Source organism: Musca domestica, unplaced genomic scaffold, assembly GCF_030504385.1.
Source record: "Musca domestica strain aabys unplaced genomic scaffold, Musca_domestica.polishedcontigs.V.1.1 61, whole genome shotgun sequence".
NCBI lineage: Eukaryota > Metazoa > Arthropoda > Insecta > Diptera > Muscidae > Musca > Musca domestica.
Genome location: NW_026712367.1, coordinates 4,803,095 through 4,829,680, shown reverse-complemented (window position 1 = coordinate 4,829,680; position 26,586 = coordinate 4,803,095). Strand labels below are relative to the sequence as shown.

At 34.3% G+C, this 26,586-nt stretch overlaps 2 protein-coding genes and 1 long non-coding RNA gene across 6 annotated transcripts; 2 read left to right on the top strand and 1 right to left on the bottom strand.

Annotated features, from left to right (window-relative positions):
* Nucleotides 1-1,071: 1,071 nt before the first annotated feature.
* Nucleotides 1,072-26,582, bottom strand: LOC101892589 (uncharacterized). Of its 3 annotated transcripts, none has more exons than XM_059129484.1 (5): nucleotides 26,298-26,582; nucleotides 2,636-3,329; nucleotides 1,960-2,548; nucleotides 1,625-1,896; nucleotides 1,072-1,566 (listed from the first exon to the last, which is right to left on the bottom strand). In XM_059129484.1, the coding sequence occupies exons 1-5, from the start codon at nucleotides 26,479-26,481 to the stop codon at nucleotides 1,296-1,298; spliced, it is 2,010 nt and encodes a 669-aa protein (XP_058985467.1). In that variant the 5' UTR covers nucleotides 26,482-26,582; the 3' UTR covers nucleotides 1,072-1,295. The 3 variants fall into 3 exon arrangements, with proteins under 3 accessions (XP_058985467.1, XP_011295612.3, XP_019894961.1); XM_011297310.3 differs by lacking the exon at nucleotides 26,298-26,582 and adding an exon at nucleotides 6,391-6,620; XM_020039402.2 differs by lacking the exon at nucleotides 26,298-26,582 and adding an exon at nucleotides 19,675-19,945 and having other exon boundaries at nucleotides 1,073-1,566.
* Nucleotides 10,644-18,953, top strand: LOC101892760 (inactive ubiquitin carboxyl-terminal hydrolase MINDY-4B). Its single transcript, XM_005190886.4, has 8 exons — nucleotides 10,644-10,799; nucleotides 10,853-11,067; nucleotides 13,074-13,245; nucleotides 13,311-13,376; nucleotides 17,373-17,443; nucleotides 17,513-17,666; nucleotides 18,204-18,275; nucleotides 18,335-18,953. Exons 1-8 carry the CDS (start codon nucleotides 10,743-10,745, stop codon nucleotides 18,755-18,757), a joined length of 1,230 nt encoding a protein of 409 aa, XP_005190943.3. The 5' UTR covers nucleotides 10,644-10,742; the 3' UTR covers nucleotides 18,758-18,953.
* LOC109614113 (uncharacterized) lies at nucleotides 23,456-25,392 on the top strand. Of its 2 annotated transcripts, XR_002195375.2 has the most exons (4): nucleotides 23,456-23,565; nucleotides 23,682-23,747; nucleotides 24,879-25,167; nucleotides 25,254-25,392. It is a non-coding gene; the product is annotated as an uncharacterized LOC109614113 (long non-coding RNA). The 2 variants fall into 2 exon arrangements; XR_002195374.2 differs by having other exon boundaries at nucleotides 23,464-23,747.
* Nucleotides 26,583-26,586: the final 4 nt, after the last annotated feature.

Sequence of the window (26,586 nt, the reverse complement as noted above, 5' to 3'; positions counted from 1 at the left end):
AAGGTGCTCATTTTCAGCTGACCTCTTTGACAAATAAACACGATCATTTTGTTTGTTTACAAACTGCTCGACAACGAATGTTTTCTCACCTGAGACCACCAAACCAAATTCGGCATTTCACCACTTTCGTCCAAGGCGAAGCAACTCTTTAGCTTTCCTGAGTCTATTTTCTTTCTGTTGCGGTATAAGGTGAAGCAACTCTTTAGCTTTCCTGAGTCTATTTTCTTTCTGTTGCGGTATAAGTTCTTGCACTTTTTGGAATTTCAATGGATTTACCCCCGAGCTCATTTTTAAATATTTGCCGAATGGCATATTTCGATATGTTCAGCTCACGAGCCATTTTTTGGCCACTGCGACGCGGCGGGTTTCGATCAAATCCTTGACGTCGGGCTACGCACCAATATTACGGTAACGAGCGAGACGAAGGTACGAGATACACAAGATTTATTCACATTTAAATGCTGGAGTGCTCTAACGATAGCCACTTGTGGTTTTCCAGACAAATATAAAGAAATCTCAATATCACGCTTGAATTCCGAACACGACTAATTTTTTTTTCTGGAAAATGTCAAAATGTCTTCGAAAGCTTGTAAACAATATAATGAGCTGTCACTGAAATAATTTGAATAATTTGGAAATGACAGCAGTCTGAAGTTGATTGCAGTTTTTTTCATATCATCCTGTATATCTCCCTTATTAGAATAATGAACCCATACCACGGACGCTTTTGAATTTAAGACAATTTCAGACCGAATATTGATTTTAGGGGTTCTCGGTGGATGGAAACTCTGTCTACACCAGGTCTCCCTTATTGGAAGGGTCGCCCATACTACGGAAGCTGTTGAATTTCGTACAATTTCGGACCGAACATTAAATTTACAGGTTCTCTGTAGATGGAAGCTCTGCCTACACCAGTTCTTAATACCTTGATCTCTTGAAGAATGTTTGGAGACAAAGTTTCTCACTGAGACCCTGTAAAAGAAGCGCCCAATTGCGGGTATTTCGAAGGTTCTATCTACATTTTTCATCAGCTTTTCTAAATTAATGGCCCTTTTTTCTTACTTTGAATGTTCTTGGGTATCTCTACTATATTTTATTGACTACAAGAACAACATAAACTACATATATTTCCACAAAATAAGAAACATTGATTTAATTGATTTTTTTTCTTGGTCGCGACAAATCTCTCTTTGTTGCCAAAACATTCAAGTTGATAAGTAATTGAATATCCTTAACAACGATTATATGATAAATTGTACTTGGGCGGTATGATGAGGTCACTCCTTTTAAATCAATTATTCTGCATTTACCCCGGGAGGAAAACGATCCCCCTTGTAGTAGGCATTCATACGTTTGCCCATGCGATGCATTATTTTCAAAATAATTTCACAACAAAATATGATTATGGCCAATAGAACCCCATAGCCAAACATGGCCAAGGCATAACGGCATTCGGTGAGACCAATGGAAACAAAGCCACCCACACCACCTTCACATTTCGGCTTTTGCGGAAACCATTTGAGTTCTTCACGATTCATGAGACCCACCTCACGTTGCCAACGTAACCTAGAAATAAAGTAGGAATGGAATTTGAGTTCTTCGGAAATTATTTTTACGGTCCTACTGTCTGCGGAACAGCTCCTTGTAGGGGAAATTCTTTCTGGTCGGCACAGCAAGCATGGGTAATTGAAATGGTTCCAGCTCCTTGAGGCCACATTTTTCCGGCTCACTAAAAGTATTGCTTATAATTTGATAGCCAGCCTGTAACTCCACCTGATAGGCAAAGAGACCGGTGCGCATTTTTTCCATGCCAATCATGGGACGCATATAGATGCTATCCCCTTTGGGGGCAATCTTTTTGTGATACAGCAGATTTGTAACCGGATCTGTGGATTCCTGGAAATTCAAAAAAAGAATTAAATTTGAAACTCCCTCCCCCCCTCTTCCTTGGAAACTCACATTAAAATAAATCTTATTATAAACCGTATCCTGTACCCCAATCTCCAAGGGTGACTGACTTAAATCCTTTAAATTATGTATGGCCTCTGAGGGACTTTGCAGCAGAGCCACAATATTTGCCGAAAATGAGGTGAACAAAAACAACGTAGCCACAAAGGTGGTAAAGATGATCATCCTTCCCGAACGATTGCCAAATGAAAAATAAAATCCCTGCTGGCACATGGCACCCCACACGAATACCACACCATCCCAGAAATCCATTTCATGGGCATGGGGTGAGAACACCAGTTCCAAGGTGAAAACAAAGATGGTAAAGAATATCAAAATCAATATTGAAATCCAGACATCATTTTCAAAGGGCATGGCGAAAATATTTGCCACAGCCGAGAGGGGTGGTTGGCGGAACATAACACCAGCTCGAATGCGAAATGTTTCGGCCACAAAATCACACAAGGCAATGCGATCCAGACGCATAAATATGGCCATTTGACCAAAATCCAATTCGTAACGTTGCATGCGACCCATGAAGCCATCAAAGGAGCCATTCGGTTGGTGCCAGCCATAGTTGTCCATTTGATGGGTGTTGTATCTGTGAAGTCAAAAAAAAAAAAAAAAAAAAAAAAAAAAAAAATAGGGAAATTATAGGGAATCATATCTCATTTACCCTCCAACTTACTTCATATTCAATTTATTTGCCAACTCCAAAGTCAAGCGATTATTCACCTTGGATATGGTATCGATGTGGCGCAGCGATATGTCATTGATGTCGGTAAACATGTCGGGAAATGCAATGACCAATCCCGTTTTGAAAGTAATACCCTCTAAATTTTCACGATAAGATATGGGTGAGCCATATTTCTGCAAGCCTTTTAACATTTCCTTAACCTCCGTAAAATTTCCCAATACCTCGCGGACCTTCAACTCCTTATCCGCCGCTACTTTATAGACATCCAAGAGGGCATAGGTTTTATTTTCATTACGAAGTAAAACCTTAACTTCACTATCGGGTGGCAGAAATATACCAGGGTCCTCCAACAACTCCAAATCTCCTTCATTGGTGCCCAATAATAACCAAAAACGATTTGTGGTAAAATAATTTTGTTCCGATGCGCCACACCAACTTAGGACATTTAGGGCACAGGGGGTGTTAAAGTTATCCACAATTATACCCGTTTTGTGGGCTATAGTTTCCATTTTTATGTTAAGGGGAATGCGGCCAATGCTGCCGTTCCGTTGAAAGGTAATGGGAGGACCGTAGAGGGGAGCTATGGGATCCTTTTTTAAATAATCCATACCAGACCATACCCGTACTGGCATATTTTCGCGAATTAAGTAGGGTAGTAACTTTTTGGGTTCCAAATGATGTGGACCTTGGAGAAGAGGAGAAGAGAGAAAGTTGGAAGATCTTATGAGTCAAGTAAGTTGTAATAAAATAAGTAAGAAAACTGGGAGTAGGAGTTATTTAAAACTTTATCATTTATTTCAGGTTAGGACAAGACAAACCATTTCAAAGCCAGTAACTAAATGTGAATCGAAAATACATCAAATTATGATCGTCCCGAAGAGAATCTGAAATTTTTCACATGTTCTTCTTGGAAACGGGTCAAGTTCGAGGATGGCCTATATCAGTCCACCATATCGTATAGCCCCCATCTAACGGTACCTCCTGATATTCAATTTTTTCAATGAAATTGTCTGAAAACCCACAAAAAAGTTCCTTCAGGAGCACTTTACCCCCTGGAAGAGAATTGCCTATATAGGTCCACAATATCGTTTATACCCCATATTGTACGTCCCTATATTCTGAAGTACTTTTATCATCCAGAGCCACATTGATTTTGAAGGAGACATAGAAAATTAAGTCCAATATTCGTCGTGGTGTCCAGATATCGACGAAGCTCTTTTCGAATGCAGTTGGTTGACGAATATTGGAATTGGACCCATCCACAACAAGAATAGTCAGGTGAGCTTTTTTTTTGATATTTAAAGTAGTTCTATCCATCAAAGCGGTATTGATTTTAAAGGAGACGAAGATCACTATGTCATAGCCTCAATATCATTGCAATTATTCGAAACTCTCTGCTTTTAGTCTATACCCAGACCGCAATCCTCTAACACGAGATCGCGTAAAATCACAGAGTGAAGAAGTCCCCAATTGTGGTTTGGGATAAATCTGTTTAAGGTGTTTAATTTTGAGCCGTCAATTGTTCGCCTCCTCAATTCAGCCATAATTGGTGTTCGATTAATCTGAGACCCTCCCTCTAGATCCACTGTCTCTTCGCGTCTGGTGTCCAACAAGCATAAAAGTAATTTTTCAAGGAAAAAAAAAAAAAATTGTACGACCCCAGGTGGATAAGAAAAAAAGGATGTCTTTTGAAGGAAAAAAAAACATTGGCGATGACTCTTTCCTTGCGGTAGTATCAGGTAACCTTTCCATTGTCAGTTCGATAATTTCTAATTAATTAATTTCTATGCCGTCTTCTTTGCAGTTGGAAAGCCAAGTTATAGTGGGTCACTAGATGACGGTACCAAGAATCATAGTCTCAATGAGCCCGTGAACTGGAGCAGAAATTATGCAGACCAACTAGGAAAATTTTCCTAGGATTGAGACAGCAACAGGGGCTCAGATGAGTCCAATGAGACATTGACGGTTCGGGGAATTTAATATCCTCCCCCAGTTAAAAAAAAAATCGTTTAAAATTCTGTTAAAATCTTAAAAATACCGAATATAGCCGTCATATTAGGGTCTATGCGACGACGTGGATCTGCATAGGCAACTTTTGTCCTAAGCTATTACAATATTCAAATGCGAAACTCGAAAAATCGGTAAATAATGTAGCTAAAATCGTCAAAATACCGAATATAGGAAGGTACCGTTATATGAGGGTTATACGAAGACGTTGACCTGCACAGACAATTTTCTGTCTTAGGTTGTAGTATTTATTTCGAACTTCAAATACCAAATTTGAAACCATTCCGATGAATAATGTCGCTAAAATAATCAAAATACCGAATATCAGGAGATACCTTTATATGAGGGCTATACGAAGACGTTGACCTGCACAGACAATTTTCTGTTATAGGCTTTAGTATCCATTGCGAACTGCAAATATCAAATTTGAAACAATTCCGGTGAATAATGTCGCTAAAATCATCAAAATACCGAATATCGGGAGGTACCGTTATATGAGGGCTATACAAAGGCGTGGACCACCACAGACAATTTTCTGTCATAGGCTTTAGTATCCATTGCGAACTGCAAATATCAAATTTGAAACAATTCCGGTGAATAATGTCGCTAAAATCATCAAAATACCGAATATCGGGAGGTATCGTTATATGGTGGCTATACAAAGACGTGGACCTGTACAGACAATTTTCTGTCTTATGCCGTAATATCCATTTCGAACTTCAAATACCAAATTTGAAATAATTCCGATGAATAATGTCGCTAAAATCATCAAAATATCGAATATCGGGAGGTACCGTTATATGGGGGCTATATGAAGACGTGAACCTGAACAGACAATTTTCTGTCTTAGGCTGTAGTATTCATTACGAACTTCAAATACCAAATTTGAAACAATTCCGGTGAATAATGTCGCTAAAATCATCACAATATCGAATATCGGAAGGTATCGTTATATGGGGGCTATACGAAGGCGTGGACCTGCACAGACATTTTTCTGTCATAGGCTTTAGTATCCATTGCGAACTTCAAATACCAAATTTTAGACAATTCCGGTGAATAATGTCGCTAAAATCATCGTAATACCGAATATCGGGAGGTACCGTTATATGAGGGCTATACAAAGGCGTGGACCACCACAGACAATTTTCTGTCTTAGGTTGTAGTATTTAATTCGAACTTCAAATACCAAATTTGAAACAATTCCGATGAATAATGTCGCTAAAATCATCCAAATTCCGAATATCGGGAGGTACCGTTATATGGGGGCTATACGAAGGCGTGGACCTGCACAGACAATTTTCTGTCTTAGGCTGTAATATCCATTACGAACTTCAAATACCAAATTTGAAACAATTCCGGTGAATAATGTCGCTGAAATCATTAAAATACCGAATATCGGGAGGTATCGTTATATGGGGGCTATACCAAAAGGTGGACCTACATGACCTATTTTCAATAACAAAAGTCCTGCAGACATAATATATATATATGAGTAAAATTTTATCAACCTACTTTATTTCGTTCGTCCATACTTTGGTGGAGCGTATAAAAAGAATCCGCCGCTAACATTATTATAATGCGAATATCGGTTCGGTACTGTTAAATTAAAGCCATACGAAAAGGTCTACAGGTCCACCAGACATCTGCATCTCGACATAGAATCTTATGCTGATCAATAATATATATACTTCATAAGGTCTACATATTCCTCAGATCTCTATAAAATGTTCAATACTTACCACTTTCATTCCGGGGACACTTGATGAAATTCATGGTGCGAACACCATGGAATTTAAAATATTCCAAAATTATTTTATTTATCTGATGATGATCAGAGGTGGCCTTCTTTCCGCCCAAGGGCGCTATAAAACGGCAGAAAATTATTCCCACAAATAATATGGCAAACTTCATGGTGGAAATTCGAACTTTCCTCCTTTTGAACTCTCTTTCGCTGTGAGTCCGAGAACTATAACTGATTATTTGGCCTCTGGTCATAATAAATATTGGGTTTATATTTCTGCCAAATGATTTGTTCGACAGAATGGAATTTAAAATTGGAATGCAATTATGAAATTATATTTCCAGTTTCTTTGGTAGGTTTGAAAAAAATGTTAAAAATTCTAGCACGCAATGGAAAAGGTGTTGTCGGGTCATTATTTAAAATTAAGTAATTTTCTTTGGAAAATTATTGAATGCTCTCCCTCTCTCCCTTGGGTGTCACAAGCAATTAAGTGGACAATAAAGGCAAAGGATATGCGGCAATACCCATCATCATCGTACAAAACATTCTACAATTTGAAAATTTTTTTGAGAGGACAAGGGAAGGTCCATGTATGAGCTGTATTTGAGGGTAAGTAAAATAAAATAAATAAAAAATATTATTAATTTATATTCTTATTAATTTTTCAGGAGAAGCTTACTACCTGTGTTCGATCAAAACTTCTGGTCTTCGATCAAAACTTCTGGTCTTCTATGGCAATAATTAAGGTGGGAATACATAAAGTGCTTATTTGGCTGGCTTCTATCTAAAACTCCTTTGCTTCTCTACGAAGAAGGCAGCCGATGACTTAAGCCAGCCAAATAAACGCTTTATGTATTCCCAGCTTTATAATCCTTCTCTGAATGGCGCAAAAGAAGCAAAGTTAAAATGGAACGAAAAAAAAAATTGAAACAAAAATATGTCGGAGTCCAATAGTACCCAAAACTTCAAACTGCCACCAAGAAATTGGAATCCATATAACATTTTTTGGAATTATCTGCCATATGGCTACAGAGGGTAAATATCATTTCATACGGCCAAAAAGTGCCTCATCGAAATAATGGTTTTAGACTCTAGGTCTCTTTGCAAGAAATCCGTTTCGGGATATTTGGAGTCGATCTAGCGATGTCCGTCCGTCCATCCGTCCGTCTGTCTGGCTGGGGTGCACGATAACTCTCGAAGGGAGTATCCGATTTGATCCAAAGTTGGTACATCGTAATATAATTCTCAAACTTAGATCGAATTCAGAGATTGGCAATACCGGTCCACTCCTTTTGGTACCTCCCCCACAAAACGTTGGAATTTGCAAAAAAATATTCTTTGCACAGAAAGAGAAAATATAATCCGATTTTGCTCCAATTTTGCAAATCCTAATATCCTGCGCTAGGTCAGCTGCGAAAATGGACAATATCGGTGCACGCCACCAAGTACCTCCCCTCCACAAAAGGGTCAAAATTTTGAATAGTTATAACTCTTATAAAATGTGATGTAAGAGTCCGATTGTCTTCGAATTCCACACATCACAATATTTTTATTAATGTATGATCTGGTGTGAAGATGGGATATATCGGCCCACACCTTCTGGTACCTCCCTCAAAAGAGTTCGAAATTTTCAAAAAAATATTTTACTGCACAGAAAGAGAAAGGATAATCCGATTTTGCTCCAATTTTGCAAATCCTAATATTTGCATCAGTGCTAGGCCAGGTGCGAAAATTGACAATATCTGTGCAGTCCATCAAGTACCTCCCCTCCACGAAAGGGTCAAAATTTTGAATAATTATAACTCTTATAAAATGTTATGTAAGTGTCCGATTGTCTTCAAATTACACAAATCGCCATATTTTTATTAACCCATGATCTGGTGTGAAGATGGAATATATTGGTCCACTCCTTCTGGTACCTCGCCCACAAAGGGTCAAAATTTTGAATATCCATTAATCTCATTAAACGCAAACTTAACATCCGACCCCCTTCAGACTTGGTACATCTCAATATTTTCATCAACACAACATCTGTTAAAATGATTGTAAAAATCGGATCATTTCTTATGGTACCTCCTCCCCCACAAAGGGTCAAAGTTTTGAATAACCAAAACGAAATCCGAAATAAGCATCTGATTGTCCTTAAATTACACACATCACAATAATTTTATTTACCCAAGGTCTGGTGTGAAAATGGAATATATCGGTTCACTCCTTCTGGTACCTGCCTCACAAGGGGTCAAAATTTTGAATATTTTTTTATTCGAATAAATCAAACGCGAAATTAACATCCAATTCCATTTAGACTTGGAACCTCTCAATATTTCCATCAACATAAGATATATTATAAAAATAGTAGAGATCGGACTGATTCTTCTGGTACCTCCCCCACAAAGGATCAATGTTTTGAATAACCTAAACGATTATAAAATCCCACATAAGCTTCCGGTTGTCCTCATATTTCCCACATGCCGTTATTTCTACTAAGACATGATGTGCTGTGAAAGTGGGATATATTGGTCCACTCCTTCTGGTACCTCCTCCACAATGGGTCAAAATTTTGAATATCCATAAAGGCTTATCAAACTAGAAATTAACATCCAATTCCATTCAGACTTGGTACATCTCAATATTTCGAACAACACAAGATCTGTTATAAAGATGGTAGAGATCGGACCATTTCTTCTGGTGCCTCCCCCACATAGGGTTTAAGATTTTGGAAAACAAAACTCTCAAAAAAAAAAAAAAAAAAAAAAACGAAATAAGCATCCAACTCTTTTCAAATTTAACACATACCAACATTTTTGCTAACACATGATCTTTTGTGAAGATGATAGATATCTGCGAACCCCTTCTGGTATACCTCAACCAAAACCGTCTGTTCTTCTGTGGAATCACTCTAGCTTCCGAACGAAATGAAGTAGGTTGATAAAATTTTAATCAAATGTATATTATGTCTGCAGATCTTTTGGTATTGAAAATGGGCCATGTAGATCCAAGTTTTGGTATAGCCCCCATATAACGGTACCTCCCGATATTCGGTATTTTGATGATTTTAGCGTCATTATTCACTAGAATTGTTTCAAATTTGGTATATGAAGTTCGCAATGAATACTACAGCCTATGACAGAAAATTGTCTGTTCAGGTCCACGTCTTCGTATAGCCCCCATATAAAGGTACCTCCCGATATTCGGTATTTTGATGATTTTAGCGACATTATTCATCTGAAATGTATCAAATTTGGTATTTGAAATTCGTAATGGATACTACAGTCTATGGCAGAAAATTGCCTATGCAGGTCCACGTCTTCGTATAACCCCCTTATAACTGCACTTCCCGATATTCGGTATTTTGCGGATTTTAGCGAAATTTTTCACCGGAATTGTTTCATATTTGCTATTTAACGTTCGTAATGAATACTACCGCCTAAGGCAGAAAATTGTCCGTGCAGGCCCACGCCTTCGTATAGCCACCATATAACGGCAGCTCCCGATATTCGGTACTTCGATGATTTTAGCAACATTATTCACCGAAATTGTTTCAAATTTGGTATTTGAAGTTCGTAATGGATACTTCCACCAGAAGCAAAATTAAAATGAAATAAAAAGAAAAAAATAAAAATTAAAAAAATGAAAAATATCCCAGAATACAAATATTCTCAAATTTTCATACCACCCCCTTTAAAATTTAAGACCATATACCTTTCCATGCCCACCCCTCAATACAATTTTGTGCAAAAAAAAGGAATCTCTTTTGTACTTGAACTAATAACACATTAAAGACATTTCATGACATCGCGCAAACACCCGCCAAACCTATATCCAAACATTAGTATTTCCTTCCTTTCCGAACTAACAATGAAAAGCTACTTAAAAATCAATTCGAAATGTAAATCTCGCAAACAAATTTCACACTTACTTTCCGTTTCACTTAGGATTGCATGGCATGACTTTCAATTTGGAAGTCATTCAAAATTAAAGATCCCGGCACTCCAATCCCCCTTTGTCATGAGATTTCGGCGAAAACTAACAGATTGAGTGACAGCTCGAATTGCAGGGAATGTCGAAAATGGTTGATGGCATAAAGAAAAGGCGTAGGGCAAGTGCAGAACTATGTAAATATGAATTAAAAAAAATATTGTAAAAAAAAAAAATATTGAATATCACTGGCCACGGAAAAGTGGGTGTGAAAGATATGAAAATTCCTTCCGTGAAGGGGGAGGACGGAGGAAATAAAACGGAAATAAATTGTTAGGCAAGTCTACTTGGGTGTCTGGCAAATGAAAGTGAAATTAAAAGGCATTTAACAGCCGTCGACAGAAGACGAGATTTTGAAATATCCACGGCAAGATGGCAAATCAGTTTAAGGCTCAGGGAGCTGAGGCCATTACACCCGAATTGGCAATGGTAAGTTGTAATTTTTAAAGTAGAATATTTTATTTTAAATTCCATTTTTTTAGGAATTAAGGCAACTGGTCTTTGGCACCTCGGCCATACCCATGCGAGCCGAATGGACCCAGACTCCATTTACATTTGGTTCACCCAAGGAGGAATATGCCTATGGCTTGCGTAGTCCACGCAATGCCACCCGGGGACTTTTATCGGTTGTCCAGGGATTTGTGGTGAAGCATTTACTCTTCGCCCGAAAGACCACAAGGGCAGCGGCAATGGCAGAGTAATTTGCACTAAAAACTTGATTAAGCTTGTCCATAATATATCACAGGAAGAAATTTTATTGGTGACATAACTGAAAAATTCGATAAATATTTTAGAGAGAAAAACTTTTCGCTGTGTTATATCATCAAAAATGTCTTCAAAACTGAAATCGGTGATATATCACCGAAAAAAAATTTCTATAAAAATTCCTATCGGTGATATATCAGCGAAAAATTTTCTATAAAAATCTAATTGCTGATATATCACCGAAAAAATTTTCTATAAAAATCTAATCAGTGATATATCACCGAAAAAATTTTCTATGAAAATTCCTGTCGGTGATATATCAGCGAAAAAATGTTGTATAAAAATTCTATCCGTAATATATCACCGAAAAAAAATTTTTATAAAAATTATATCGGTGATATATCATCCGGAAAATTTTTCTATAAAAATTCTATCGGTGATATATTACCGAAAAAAAATTTATATAAAAATTCTATCGGTTATATATTACCGAAAAAAAAAATTCTATAAAAAAATTATATCGGTGATATATCACGGAAAAAATTCTACAAAAATTTAATTGGTGATATATCACCGAAAAAATTTTCTATAAAAATTTAATCGGTGATATATCACCGAAAAAATTTTCTATAAAAATTCTATCGGTGATATATCACCGAAAAAATTTTCTATAAAAATTCTATCGGTGATATATCACCGAAAAAATTTTCTATAAAATTCTATCGGTGATATATCACCGAAAAAATTTTCTATAAAAATTCTATCGGTGATATATCACCGAAAAAAAATTTCTATAAAAATTCTATCGGTGATATATCACCAAAAAAAAAAATTTTCTATAAAAATTCTATCGGTGATATATCACCAAAAAAAAATTTCTATAAAAATTCTATCGGTGATAATCAGCGAAAAAATTTTCTATAAAAATTCTATCGGTGATATATCACCGAAAAAATTTTCTATAAAAATTCTATCGGTGATATATCACCGAAAAAAATTTCTATAAAAATTCTATCGGTGATATATCAGCGAAAAAAATTCTATAAAAATTCTATCGGTGAAATATTACCGAAAAACATTTCTATAAAAATTCTATCGGTGATATATCAGCGAAAAAATTTCTATAAAAATTCTATCGGTGTTATATGAGCGAAAAAATTTTCTATACAAATTTAATCGGTGATATATTAGCGAAAATTTTTTCTATAAAAATTTTATCGGTGATATATCAACGAAAAAATTTCCTATAAAAATTCTATCGGTGATATATCAGCGAAAAAATTTTCTATACAAATTCTATCGGTGATATATCAGCGAAAAAAGTTTCTATGAAAATTCCTATCGGTGATATATCAGCGAAAAATTTTTCTATGAAAATTCCTATCGGTGATATATCATCGAAAAAAATGTTGTAAGAAAATTCCTATCGGTGATATATCACCGAAAAAAAAAATTTCTACGTAAATTCCTATCGGTGATATATCACCGAAAAAATTTTCTATAAAAATTCTATCGGTGATATATCAGCGAAAAATTTTTCTATAAAAATTATATCGGTGATATATCACCGAAAAAAAATTCTATAAAAATTATATTAGTGATATATCACCGAAAAAAAATTTCTATAAAAATTCTATCGGTGATATATCACCGAAAAAAAATTTCTTTAAAAATTCTATCGGTGATATATCATCGAAAAAAAATTTCTATAAAAATTCTATCGGTGATATATCACCGAAAAAATTTTCTATGAAAATTTCTATCGGTGATATATCACCGAAAAAAATTTTCTATAAAAATTCTATCGGTGATATATCACCGAACAAAATTTTCTATGAAAATTCTGTCGGCGACATATTATTGGAAAAAAAATTCTATAAAAAGTTCCTTCGGTGATATATCACCAAAAAAATTGTCATTGAAAATTATTATATCACCGAAATTTTTTTCTATAAATAGTCAAATACTTCTCTTATGTAATATTTTCTCTCTTTCCAGTCCCCTATCCCCCACAGCAGACATGCAAAGAGATGCCTTGATATCGGCGTTAATAGAAATTTTGCGTATTATTGCCGATAAAGATAAAGTGGTAATGGTGTTACCCTCACCCGACGATGAATGTTTCGTGGATCATAGTGCTTTGTATTTTCATGATGGCGTCACGGAAAAGGTGAGTTATGTAATCTGAAATTTTCTTTAATAATTTATTTAAATTTATTTCATTTCGAATTTCAGCTCTACATTTTCACATTGAATCAAAATGAGGAATTGGAATTTTTTATCAAGAGGCATTTTAAAGTTGTAAGTTTTTTTTTTACGGTTCCGAACTTATATGGGAAGATGTAAAGAAAAGCTATACTCGATATTTTAAATTGTAGGTTTGGTGAAAATAAGTTTGGCAACGATTTGAAAATGAATGGCCGTAATTTAAAGCAATATTTTTTTGTTTCTGATATTTAAACGGATTATATCTTTGTTACAGATTTGCCGTATTCGGAGACTTATGGTGAAATTCGATCTGGAACAATTTTCCCTTGACATCATTCCCAGAAATTGGGGTTTTAGAGGTCATTTTTGCACCGAGACGATTTTCCTCAAAAATACATTTTTTGTTACTTGGCCACCGAATTGATATAGACATTTCAAAAGGCAAAATCATCCCAATTGTTTATAGTTGTTCTGTGACCTTTAGTGAAATTTGATGAGGAACATGTTTTCCATTAACATCACACCCCTAACATGACGATTTGAGGCCATTTTGAGGCCGACTCGAAGAAAAAAGATATTTTATTTTAAGTTAAATATCTTGGGTACACCTAAAATGATTTTGAGATTTCGAGGGCATATTTAGCTTCTACAGCTTTCTTTTGTTCGGTGACCCATAGTGAAATTGGGTGCAGAATATTTTCTCCATTGACACCATACTCCAAAACATGGGTTATACAAGGCTTTTTGGCAACAAATCGAAAATAATACGAAATCTAATTTAAGCCTATACTTCCTTCATGAGTCTGTTAACAATTTGTTCTCGAAATTTAAACGAAATGTATAATTTTTACAGGTATTTCGTATTCAGAGACTTAGTGTGAAATTTGATGTAGAACAATTTTTCCTTTGACAACTTTCCCTGAAAATGCGATTAAATGTGTCATTTTGGCAACGAGACGATTTTCCTCAAAAATGCATTTTTTGTTACCTGACTTCCAATTGATATAGCCATTTCTGTTGGAAATACTATCTCAATCACTTCCAATTGTTCGGTGACTCATAGTGAAATTTGATGAGGTACATGTTCTCCTTTGACATCATTTCCCTACAATGACAATTTGAGGGCCATTTTGGACCCGATTGGGAGAAAAAAGAGAATTTACTAAAAAATTTTATTTCTTGTGTACACCTAAAGTGATTTTGAGATTTCGTGTGGATATTTAGTTTCTATTGAGTTATTTTGTTCCGTGACCCATAAAGAAATTAGCGTAGAATATTTTCTTCTTTGACACCACACTTCCAAACATGGGTTATACCAGGCTTTTTAGCAAAAGATCGAAAATAATACCAAATCTAATTTAAGACAATAGTTCCTTCATGGGTATGCTAACGATTTGTTAGTAAAATTAAAACGCAATGTATTATTTTTACAGGTATCCCGTATTAGGAGACTCATAGTGAAATTCGATGTGGAACAATTTTTCCCTTGACATCATTCCCAGAAATTGGAGTTTTATGGGTCCTTTTTGTACCGAGACGATTTTTTCAAAAAAAAAACAATTTTTGTTATTCGCCTACTAAATTGATACAGCCATTTCTATTGGAAATATTATCTCAATCACTTCCAATTGTTCGGTGACTTATAGTGAAATTTGATGAGGAACATGTTCTCCTTTGGCATCATATCCCTAAAATGACAATTTGAGTGCCATTTTGGACCCGATTTGGAGAAAAAAGAGAATTTACTAAAAAATTACATTTCTTGTGTACACCTAAAATGATTTTAGAATTTCGTGTGGATATTTAGTTTCTACAGCTTTCTTTTGTTCGGCGAGCCATAATTAAATTAAATTTCGTGTAGATTATTTCCTTCTTTGATACCATACTCCAAAACTTGTGTTATACCAGGCTTTTTGGCAAAAAATTGAAGACAGTCCGAAATTTTTACAAAAAATAAATTTTCTGTTTATATAACCATGATGACGTTTAAAATTCCGTGGTGTGTACATCTACACATATCATTTGCCTGCTGACCTATGTGGAACACTTTCTCCATTGACACCCAGTTAGATCTCGAAGAAATTTTAAGAATTAAAAATAAAATACCTTTTTTAAAAATGTGATCATTTTCGATTTCCTGGAATTTCGGCCATAATCCTTCAATTTAGTGATATATTGTCAATGGAAGATATATTCCTCATGAAATTTCACTATGGGTGTCCAACCAAAAGAAATTTGTAGCTTTAGTATATACTACCGTAAAATTGATAAATATTTTGGTTTATAAAGAATATTAAGTTAGACTAATTTTGGACTTTTTTGACTTTTGGATAATTATGTCCATAATTCTGCATTTTTTCGACATTACCAAAGGAAGAAATATTCTATACAAAATTTCACTATGAACTCTCAAATAAAAATAGTTTGTAGTTTGAACAAGTTCATGAGAAATATCGGTTCAAAATTTGGTTATTTGCTGGAAAATGCCACTTTTTTGGGTAGAGTCTCTCTTGTCGATTAATCGACATTTTGAAGCACAATTCTTAATTTTTGGGATGTGATTGTAAAGGAAGATATACTCTCCATGAAATTTCACTATGGGTCTGCAGCAAAAAGACATTTGTAGGTTTTATATATACCACCATAAAATCGGTAAATATCTTTGATGAAATGAAGATTATTTTAGGCTAATTTTGAACTTTTTTGACTTTAGGGTAATTACATCCATAATTCTGCATTTTTTCGAAATAGTACCAAGGGAAGAAATATTCTGCACAAAATTTTACTATTAGCTTCCAAACAAAAAATAGTTTCCATATTGGACAATTTCAAGAAAAATATGGGTACAAATTTTGTAGTAAAATGAAGAATGCTACTTTTTAGGTCCAATTTCTCTCTCTTTGACTCTTTTGTATTTTCAAGCCTAAATCTCAATTTTTAGAATGTGATGTTAAAGAGTTATATATTCTACACCAAATTTCACTATTAGTCCCAGACCAAAAGATGTGTAGTTCGAAACAATTTAAGGAATATGCAGATCCAAAATGTGATTATATAATAAATAATGCAACTTTTTGAGTAGATTTTCTCTCTTTCCGACTCTACTGCATTTTCAAGCACAATTATTAATTTTTGGGGTGTGATGTTAAAGAGAGATATAGTCTACTCGAAATTTCACTAATTGTCCCAGAATAAAAGAAATCTGTAGGTACACTATATATCATGTAAATTTCAAAACAATTTTGGGTTTTTAAAAAAAAATCACTATTTTTTCGAAAAAATTGTGAATTTTCGACTCCCTCGAATTTCGGTCTTAATCCTTTACTTTAGAGACAAGATGTCAAAGGAAGAAATATTCTCCATGAAATTTCACTATGGGTCTCCAACCAAAAGAAATTTGTAGCTGTAATTTATACCAACATAAAATCCGCAATCATTTTGGTAGAGAAATTATGATGATTATTTTAAGGACTATTTTGCACTTCTTTTGCATTTAGAGCAATTATGGCCTTAATTCTTAATTTTTTGGATATTATGTCAGGGGAAGAAATATTCTGCACAAAATTTTACTATCGGACCCCAAAAATTGGAAGTGTGTAGACAAAACAATTTCATGAAAAATGTGGTTTCAAATTTGGTAGTAATTTTTGTGTCAATTTTGTACTATTTTCAATCCGACAGCAGTTTGAAGCTCAAATATCCACTTTTGTGATGCGATGTTAAAGAAAGATATATTCTATGCCAAATTTCACGATTAGTCGTAGAACAAAAGAAATCTGTAGGTCTAATATATATCGAGTAAATTTCAATAAATAATTGGGTATAAAAATAAGAAAATTTTTGGGCTATATTTATAAATTGACCGACTAAACCCCCAACACTTAGATTTTGGCACTTGATGTCAATGACAAAAATGTTCTACATCGAATTTCACTATGACCTTCTCCAAAACAAAAGTCTGTAGCTGGAATATTTAGAATGGTATTGAGGTCAATATAACAATACTCAAATATCGAGAGTAGTTTTTTATACCAAATTTGCTTTTTATATTTTTTATTGCTTTTTTCATTCTTTACTTGTCCCATGAAGTTCACCGAAGAAGCTTCTCCAGGAACGTTGCTCTTCTTGTACAGTGCCGTATTGACACGCACCATGGGACGGTAAGTGGAAAATTGATTTAAAACAATTTTATATAAAATCTTTTCTAACTCTCTCTTTTTTAATTTCAGAGTTCGCAGTGACTTGGATTCCACCAAGGTCGTACCGCTGACCATGAGCAACAATGAGGAGGGCTCATTGATGATTGTAACCTTGCTGTTGACGGGAAGGGCCACACCCTACATACACAATGGGGTGGTAAATGTGGGCGATGAAAATAGCTATGTGAGTAGATAATGAGAACAGTGGAAACTCTCAGGTGTGGAGACTTCATTTCAAAGCCTAACATGGGTGACAATTTGCCCTAAGTTTTTTAGAGTTGAATTATTGGAAACTCTCAATTGAGGGCACTTTTTTTCAAAACCTCACATGGGCGGATATTTTGTCTCTAGTTTCTAGGCGTGAAGCAGTGGAAACTTTCTGTAGAGGGCACTTCCTTTCAAAACCTCAAATGAATGGATATTTTTTTCTCATTTTTTTTATTTTTTGAGGTGAACCAGTGAAGCCTAAGCTTTGGTCACTTCCATCAAAAATGCCCATAAGTGAACATTTTCTAATAACCTATCTTTATTTAAAGTTTCGTTAAGGATTCTCTTCCATGTTTTCATCTGTTTCTAATGGGGTCAAATTTTAGGATTGGAGTTTATGCCCACTACCGAAAGTTCCCATAGTTCCATAAGATAAATTCAATCATAAAAAACGTTTTATGATTTATTAACTATTTTATTTTTATTTACCCCAAAAACATTTTTATTTTTGAAGGCTGTTCCCCAATATGGTGTCCTCAATCGCTGTGCCATTGGCTTAATGCTCTGGGAAGGTGAAAGTGGTCAAGTATAACAAAGGCTTAACAAATAAAGAAATATTGTTTTAATTCTAACTTCCCATTTCAGAGTAACCTTGTGGCCCGCCAGCCGGGCTCCCGTCTCAAAACACCCAACTACCCCATATGGATAACCCTGTGCGCCGGCCATTTTGGTGTTATGTTCAATCGCAATCCAGATTTACTAAGGAATTATCATGCCGAATCCCGTTTCGACCTCTACTATTATAGCTGTTCGGGTCGCGAAATACTCATGACCATCGATAACCGATCATATAATGATCAGGCAACGGGTATGTTGGAACGGCAAATGTCTACAACAGAGACCACTTCGCTGTCGGGTAAACCCAAAGATGATAAGGAGGAAATTAAGGAGGAATTGGCCGTGAATACGCCGTTACAGAAATTGATTCACACCAAATGGGAAGAGGCCCAGGTGCGTTTTCATGCCCAACCATCGACATTGAGCTATTTGTTTAGCACTCAACAGTAGAGGAGTGGAGCGGATGTGGCAAATTGATGGAGAGAAGAAGTGAGAGAGAGAGAGAGAGGAGTACATTATATTAATGCTTTATTTGCTTTGAGCTTTTTTTAGGCGGGATCAACCAAAGACTAGATTTTCATTACTTTATAAAAATCAAAAGAACAATATTCTCAGAATAAATCCTATGCTTCAAAAGCACTAAATACAGAATATCTTATTTTACTAAAAATTTGGTCGTCTGTATTAAAACTAATAAAAAAGGTAGGGAAGCAGAACTCCTAAATTTTAAATTTGTTTGTGACATTATGAAGACGATTTACAGTACCCACTGATTTCTTTTGTTCGGTAACCTTTAGTGAAATTTTGTGTAGAATAATTTCCCCATTGATGTCATCCCCAAAAAATGCAGTTTCAATAGTCATTTCGACAGTTTCTTGAAACTATGGAAAAATACACCAAATTTTTTAATTTAAAATTTGTTAGTGAGATTTGATCATGATATATCATGTCTACAACTTTCTTTCCTTTTGTGACCCATAGTTGAATTTTGCATAGATTCTTTTCTCCATTGACATCATACGCCAAAAAGTTGGTCTAATGGGTCTTTTTGGCAGATTATCGAAAACGTGTTCCAATAACCTGGCATTTTCCTTAATTTTACACTTTTAAATTTGTTTACGACTTTTTCATGATATTCCATTACATATACGGATTTTATATGTTTGGTTACCCATAGTAAAATTTTGTGTAGAACAATTTCTCCATTGACGGAATTGGCCAAAAATGTGACCTTAGGGGTCATTTTGGCTCTTAATCGAGAACAGACGAAAATAACAACATAAATAACTAGTTTTTATATATGTGACATTGAAAAAGCGGTTTTTCGAGGTATATATCATGTCTAGAGTCCTCCAATTTTCACTCACCCATAGAAAATTTGATGTAGAAAATTTCTTTCATTGATATCATATGCCAACAATGTGGTGGTCAGGCTATTTTGAATCAAATTCAAATAAAATTCAAGGAAACAATTGAAAAAAAGAGCTATTATTTTCTTCAAATTTTCATTTCCGCGTTTGCAGCCTTCTGGAGACTTCATTTTTTCGCCGGCCCATAGAAATTTTGATCCAGAAATTTTCTTTCTTTGACTCCAAATCCCAAAAGTGTGATTTTCGGTTATTTTGATTCAATTTCAAAAATCAAAAAAAAAAAAATCAAAAAAATAACGCCTTCATAAAATTATCAACCGGCATCGAATTTAACAAATATCAAATTTAGGTCCGGCTTTGTTATTTATTTTGAGCCCAAACATTTTTCAATTTCTTTAGCTATGAAACGGACGCAATTCTTTCGGTCTCTTGATTTGCCGTTAAGGAAACGATTAGGCACGGAAAATTTTAGCAATTCAATCAGTATGGGATGGGCAATGCCACAAAATCATGGAATATTTCGCGATTTGTGGCTCTCGTATAAGCTGGCTGTCAATGGCTGTCATTGCGGAAGAAAAAATTGAATATATAAAATTTTCAAACAATTTTTGGAATCATGCATAACAGATGCCATAAAATGTAAAAAAATCAAGACTGATTTAACAAAAATGGTGATAATGGAGGAATACTGCGGATTTGGGGTAAGAAGGATGACATTCTTGGACAAAATAAGCAAACAAAAAATCATCGGAAATTGAGGAATATGCCATTGCCATATGACACAGGATAATGGAAGTAAGCTCAAATTAGCTTCACAAGGATGACGACTTTACAGAAAGGCTACGAGAACACAATAAATTCAATCTAAGAAGATTCATTGAATATTGCCAAATGGAGACGTAAGTTCAAAGAAAATTTCAAGGCAAATAGTGACCGAAATCAGGATATGAATACCTTATTAACTTTGGCTATCAGGGCTGTCTTTCCCGCATGGAAGAAGTTGAAGAACAGCCATTCTAAGATAGAAAAGCATTGATATTGACAAAGTTCCAATGGCATTGGATCGGCTACCATTGGGACACTCACAATTCATTTTGTTCGATGACCTACAGTGGAATTTGCTGATGATTTTCTCCATGGATGCCAACCCTCTAACTGGAACCATAATGGTAGTTTTTGGTTACAATTTAATGTTTATGTTTATATAAACCCAAACTTAAATAATTACAACCATTTAACATTTATAAATTTGTTAGTGCCATTTTCACTATGATCCGTGATATATACAGACTTTTGTTGTTCCCTGACCCACGTTAAAATTTTATATAGAATCATTTATCCCTTGACACCCTTCACCAAAAATGTGGTTTCGATAACCATTTCGGTGGTTTATTAAAAATCATGGAAATAGCCCAATATGTAAATTTTAAATTGGTTAGTGCAATTTTCACGATAAACCATCATATCTACAGATTTCTTTTGTTCATTGACTCATAGTGAAATTTGGTTTAGAATCATTTCTCCATTGACGTCGTACCCCAAAATTGTGGTTTTGTGTGTAATTTTAGCAGTTTATTTAACAAATGTTTAAATATCACCACATAATCCTTATTAGTTTATATATTAAATTAGTTATTGAAATTTTAACGAATTTTAACGTATTTAAAGCTTCTATTTGTTTGGTGACCCATACTAAAATTCGGTGCAGAACAATTTCTCCATTGGCATCACTGGTCAATAATGTGGTTTTAGGGGTCGTTTTGGCACGTAATCAAGAACAAACGAAAATTACTTCATAAATATTTAGTTTTTGTATATATCACATTAAAAAACGGGATTTTCGTTATTTATATCACGTCGAGAGACTTCCAATTTTCACATATCCATAGAGAATTTGATGTAGAAAATTTCTTTCATTGCATCAACCAAAAACCATACCAAAAAGTTGGTATTCAGGCTATAATGAATTAAATCCAAATAAAATTTAAGAAAAAAATTGCAAGAAAAAGAATTACTGATCTGGAGCGCTAATTTTCGAGGTATATATCCTGTCCAGAGACTTCCTTTTTTCACAGGCCCATAGGAAATTTGATGTAGGAATGTTTTTCCGTTGACACAATATCCAAAAAATTTCGTTGTCAGTCTGCTTTGAATAAATTCCAAAAATCAAAAAAAAAAAAACAAAATACAATAATGAAAAAATAAATTTAACGCCTTCGAAAAATTATCAACCGGCATCAAAGTTAGCAAATTTCAAACTTAGGTCCGGCTTTGTTATTTATTTTGAGCCCAAACATTTTTCAATTTCTTTAGCTATGAAACGGATCTAAATCTTTCGGTCTCTTAATTTTCCGTTAAAAAAACAATTAGGCGCGGAAAATTTTAACAATTCAATCGGTATAGGATGGGCAATGCTAGAAAATTATGAAATATTTCGCGATTTGTGATTCCCGTAAAAGCTGGCTGTAAATGGTTGTCATTGCCGACGGAAAATATTGATTGAATGAAATTTTCAAACAATTGTGGGAATCATACAAAACAAATGATATAAAATGTAAAAAGATCAAGAATGATTTAACAAAAACGTTGGTAATGGAGGAATACTGCGTATTTGTGGCATGAAGGATGACATTCGCGGACTAAATAAGCAAATAAAAAATTATTGGAAATTGAATCAACAGTCATTGTCAAATAAAAAAAAAAAATAAGTTTTTTAGAGAACGGCAAAATATGACACAACAGAATGGGCTAAAGCACCAATTAGCTACCCAAGCTGTTATCCTTCACAGAAATGACACCAGAATACAACAAATTTGTTTTAGAAATAATCATTAAATATTGAAAAAATGGAGATGTGAAATCAAAGAAAAGTTCAAGGCAAATTGTGATCAAATCTGTAGATATCGTGGATCTTCGTGAAAACTCCACTAAAACATTTTGAATTTTGGGATTTCTGAATTTGTCAAAATCGAACCTTCTCTAACTTAAAATGTTTTCCTTTCAACTTCTCCAATGTGGAAGAGACAGATTTGATTTGGGTCACCATTTGCCCTGAACTTTTCTCTGATTTGACATCTCCATTTTGTCAATATTAAATTATTATTTCTAAATCAAATTTGTTGTCATTTCTGTGAAGGGCAACAACTTGGGCAGCTAATTGGCGCTTTAGCCCCTTCTGTTGTGTGATGTTTTGCCGTTCTCAAAAAAAAAAAAAAAAAAAAAAAATTATTTTTCTCCATTTGACAATGACTGCTGCCTCTATTTCCAATGATTTTTTTTGTTTCCTTATTTTGTCCGCGAATGTCATCCTTCTTACCCCAAATCCGCAGTATTACTCCATTATCACCATTTTGTTAAATCATTCTTGATTTTGTTACATTTGATGGCATCTGTTTTGTATGAGTCCAACAACAATTATTTGAAAATCTTATTTTTTCAATATTTTTCTTCGGCAATGACAGCCATTTACAGCCAGCTTTTACGGGAGCCACAAATCGGGAAATATTTCATAGTTTTCTACCATTGCCCATCCTGTACTGATTGAATTGTTACAATTTTCCGCGCCAAATTGTCTTCTTAACGGCAAATAAAGAGACCGAAAGATTTCCGTCCCGTTTCATAGCTAAAGAAATTGAAAAATGTTTGGTCCCAAAATAAATAACAAAGCCGGAGCTAATTTTGAATTTTGCTAACTTCATTGCCGGTAGAATATTTTTCGAAGGCGTTAAATTTATTTTTTAATTTTTTGGATTTTTTTTTTTTGATTTTTGGATTTTTTGATTTTTGGAATTGATTAAAAAAAAAAAAAAAAAAAAAAAACAGCCTGACAACGACATTGTTTGGATGTCTAGCCAATGGAAGAAATTTCCTACATCAAATTTGCTATGGGTAGGTGAAAATAGGAAATATCCAGACAAGATATATACCACGAAAATTACCGCTCAAAGTCAGTAATACTTTTTTGTAATTGCATCCTTCGACTTTTTGGATTTGATTCAAAATAGCCTGAATACCAAATTTTTGGGATATGATGCCAATGGAAGAAATGTTCTACATTAAATTTTCTATGGGTAAGTAAAAATTAGATGTCTCTCGACTTGATATATGTCACGAAAATACCGCTCTCGATTAAGTGCCAAAATTACCCCTAAAGCTACATTTTGGACAAGTGATACCAATGGAGAAATTGTTTTACACAAAATTTGAGTATGGGTCACCATATAAATAAAATCTGTATATACGATATGTCATCGTGAAAAAATCAATAACAAATTGAATATATAAAATAAGGGATTATGTTGTGTTATCATCACATGTGTTCGATGATCATCCAAAATTACCACATTTTTGGGGAATGGTTTCAATGGACAAATGATTCTTTATAAAATTTAATTATTGGGCAGCAAACTGAAGATAACAAATTTTAAACATTTCCAATTGATATAATTATTGACGTTTGGGTTTATACGAACGTGAATATGGAACTAAATCTACGAATATGGATCCAGTAGGAAGATTGGCGGCAATGGAGAAAATCCTCTTCAGGAAATTCCACTATAGGTCAAAATCGCATTTTTGTTAACTTAAAATATTTTCCTATCAACTTCTCCCATGCGGGAAAGACAGCCTTGATATCCGAAGTTAACAGGAAATTCACATCTTGATTTGGGTAATCATTTGCCTAAAAATTTTCTTTCAATTGAAGCCTTCATTTTTCAAGCAAAATTCTTGTTCTTTTCCATCTGACCATGACTGATTCCTCAATATCCAATGTTCACAAAATTAGTTGGTATTTGCTTCTTTTCTCCAACATTGTCGTCCTTCAGGCTCCAAATCTGTTATATTCCAGCATTTTTTGTATAATTCCAAAAATTATTTGAATTCTATATTCATTAATTTTTTTCCTCAGCAATGACAGCCATTGACCGCCACCATTTACGGGAACCGCAAATCGGGAAATATTTCATAGTTTTCTACCATTGCCCATCCTATACTGATGGAATTGTTAAAATTTTCCGCGCCTAATTGTTTTCTTAACGGCAAATCAAGAGACCGAAAGAATTACGTCCGTTTCATAGCTAAAGAAATTGAAAAATGTTTGGGCTTAAAATAAATAAGCCGGACCTAAATTTGAAATTTGCTAACTTCGTTGCCGGTTGATAATTTTTCGAAGGCGTTAAATTTATTATTTAATTTTTTAGATTTTTGGAATTTATTCAAAACTGCCTGTCAACGACATTTTTTGGATATCTTGTCAACGAATTTTCTATGGGCCTGTGAAAATAGGAAGACTCTAGAAAGGATGTATACCAAGAAAATTAGCGCTCAATGTCAGTAATTCTTTTTTTTTTGCTATTTTGTCCTTCGATTTTGTTTGGATTGAAGTCAATATTGCATCAATACCACATTTTTGGGATATGATGCCAATGAAAGAAATTTTCTACATCAAATTCTCTACGGGTAAAAGAAAATTAGAAGTGTCTCGACATGGTATATATTACGAAAATCCCGCTTTTAATATGATATTTGCAAAAACTAAATAATTCTGGTATAATTTTCTTCCGTTCTTGATTAAGTGACAAAATGACCAGTAAAGCCACGTTTTCGACCAGTGATGCTAATGGAGAAATTCTTCTGTACCAAATTTTAGTATGGGTCAGCAAACAAATAAAATCATTACATTCGATATATTATCGTCAAAAATGCAATAACAAATTTTATACATAAAAGAATTTTTGTATTATTTTAACATGTGTTCAATAAAGTGACAAAATGACACGCAAAACCACCATTTTGGGGTACGATTTTTTTTTGGGAAATGATTCTACACTAAATTTCACTATGGGTCAGCGAGCAAAAGAAATCTATAGATAGCATGGATCATCGTAAAAATTGCACTAACCAATTTAAAGTTTACATATAGGGCTATTTTTTCATATTTTTTAATAAACTACCGAAAACCAAATGAAACCAAATTTTTGGGAGATGATGTCAATAGATAAATGATTCTATATAACATTTTACCATGGGTCAGCGAACTAATAAAATCTGTATATATGATGGATCATCATGAAACTTCATTAATTTCATTTTAATTGGTTACAATTATTGACGTTTGGGATTATATGAACGTGAACTGGAGCCAAAATCTACTAGGAACAAACTCCACTATTGGCCATTAAACAAAAGAAATCAATAAGTGCCCTAAATGGGCAATGTTCAACGGGACCAGACGCAATGTCATTTGAATTGTTGCGATTTCTGAATTTGTCAAAATCAAACCTTTTCTAACTGAAAATGTTTTTTTTTCTTTCAACTTCTCCAATGCGGGAGAGACAGATTTGATTTGGTTTGCCAATTACCTTGAAATTTTCTGTGATTTGACATCTTCATTTTGTCATATTTAATGATTTTTTTAAATCAATTTTGTTGTGTTCTGGTGTGATTTCTGTGAAGGGCAACATCTTGGGCAGCTAATTGGTGCTTTAGCCCATACTGTTGTGTGATATTTTGCGGTTCTCAAAAAAAAACTTATTTTTCTCCATTTGACAATGACTGCTGCCTCAATTTTCAATAATTTTTTGTTTCCTTATTCTGTCCGCGAATGTCGTCCTTCTTACCCCAAATCCGCAGTATTATTCCATTTTCATCATTTTTTGTTAAATCATTCTTGATTTTGTTACATTTTATGGCATTTTTTTGCAAGAGTCCAACAATTATTTGAAAATTTTGAATATTCAATTTTTTCTTCAGCAATGACAGCCGGCTTTTACGGGAGCCACAAATTGGGAAATATTCCAACATTTTCTGGTATTATCCATCCCAAACTGGTTGAATTGTTAGAATTTTCCGCGCCTAATTGTTTTCTTAACGGCAAATTAAGAGACCGAAAGATTTACGTCCGTTTCA

Excerpts from the sequence above, each read along its gene's own strand:
- LOC101892760 (XM_005190886.4), top strand. The coding sequence starts at position 10,743 with ATGGCAAATCAGTTTAAGGCTCAGGGAGCTGAGGCCATTACACCCGAA. Across the intron at positions 13,377-17,372 it reads TCAAGAGGCATTTTAAAGTT|TTCACCGAAGAAGCTTCTCC; the intron begins GTAAGTTTTTTT and ends TGTCCCATGAAG. Across the intron at positions 17,667-18,203 it reads TGGGCGATGAAAATAGCTAT|GCTGTTCCCCAATATGGTGT; the intron begins GTGAGTAGATAA and ends TTATTTTTGAAG.
- LOC101892589 (XM_059129484.1), bottom strand. The coding sequence starts at position 26,481 with ATGTTGGAATATTTCCCAATTTGTGGCTCCCGTAAAAGCCGGCTGTCA. Across the intron at positions 1,897-1,959 it reads ATAATAAGATTTATTTTAAT|GAATCCACAGATCCGGTTAC; the intron begins GTGAGTTTCCAA and ends TTGAATTTCCAG. Across the intron at positions 1,567-1,624 it reads AAGGAGCTGTTCCGCAGACA|GTTACGTTGGCAACGTGAGG; the intron begins GTAGGACCGTAA and ends CTTTATTTCTAG.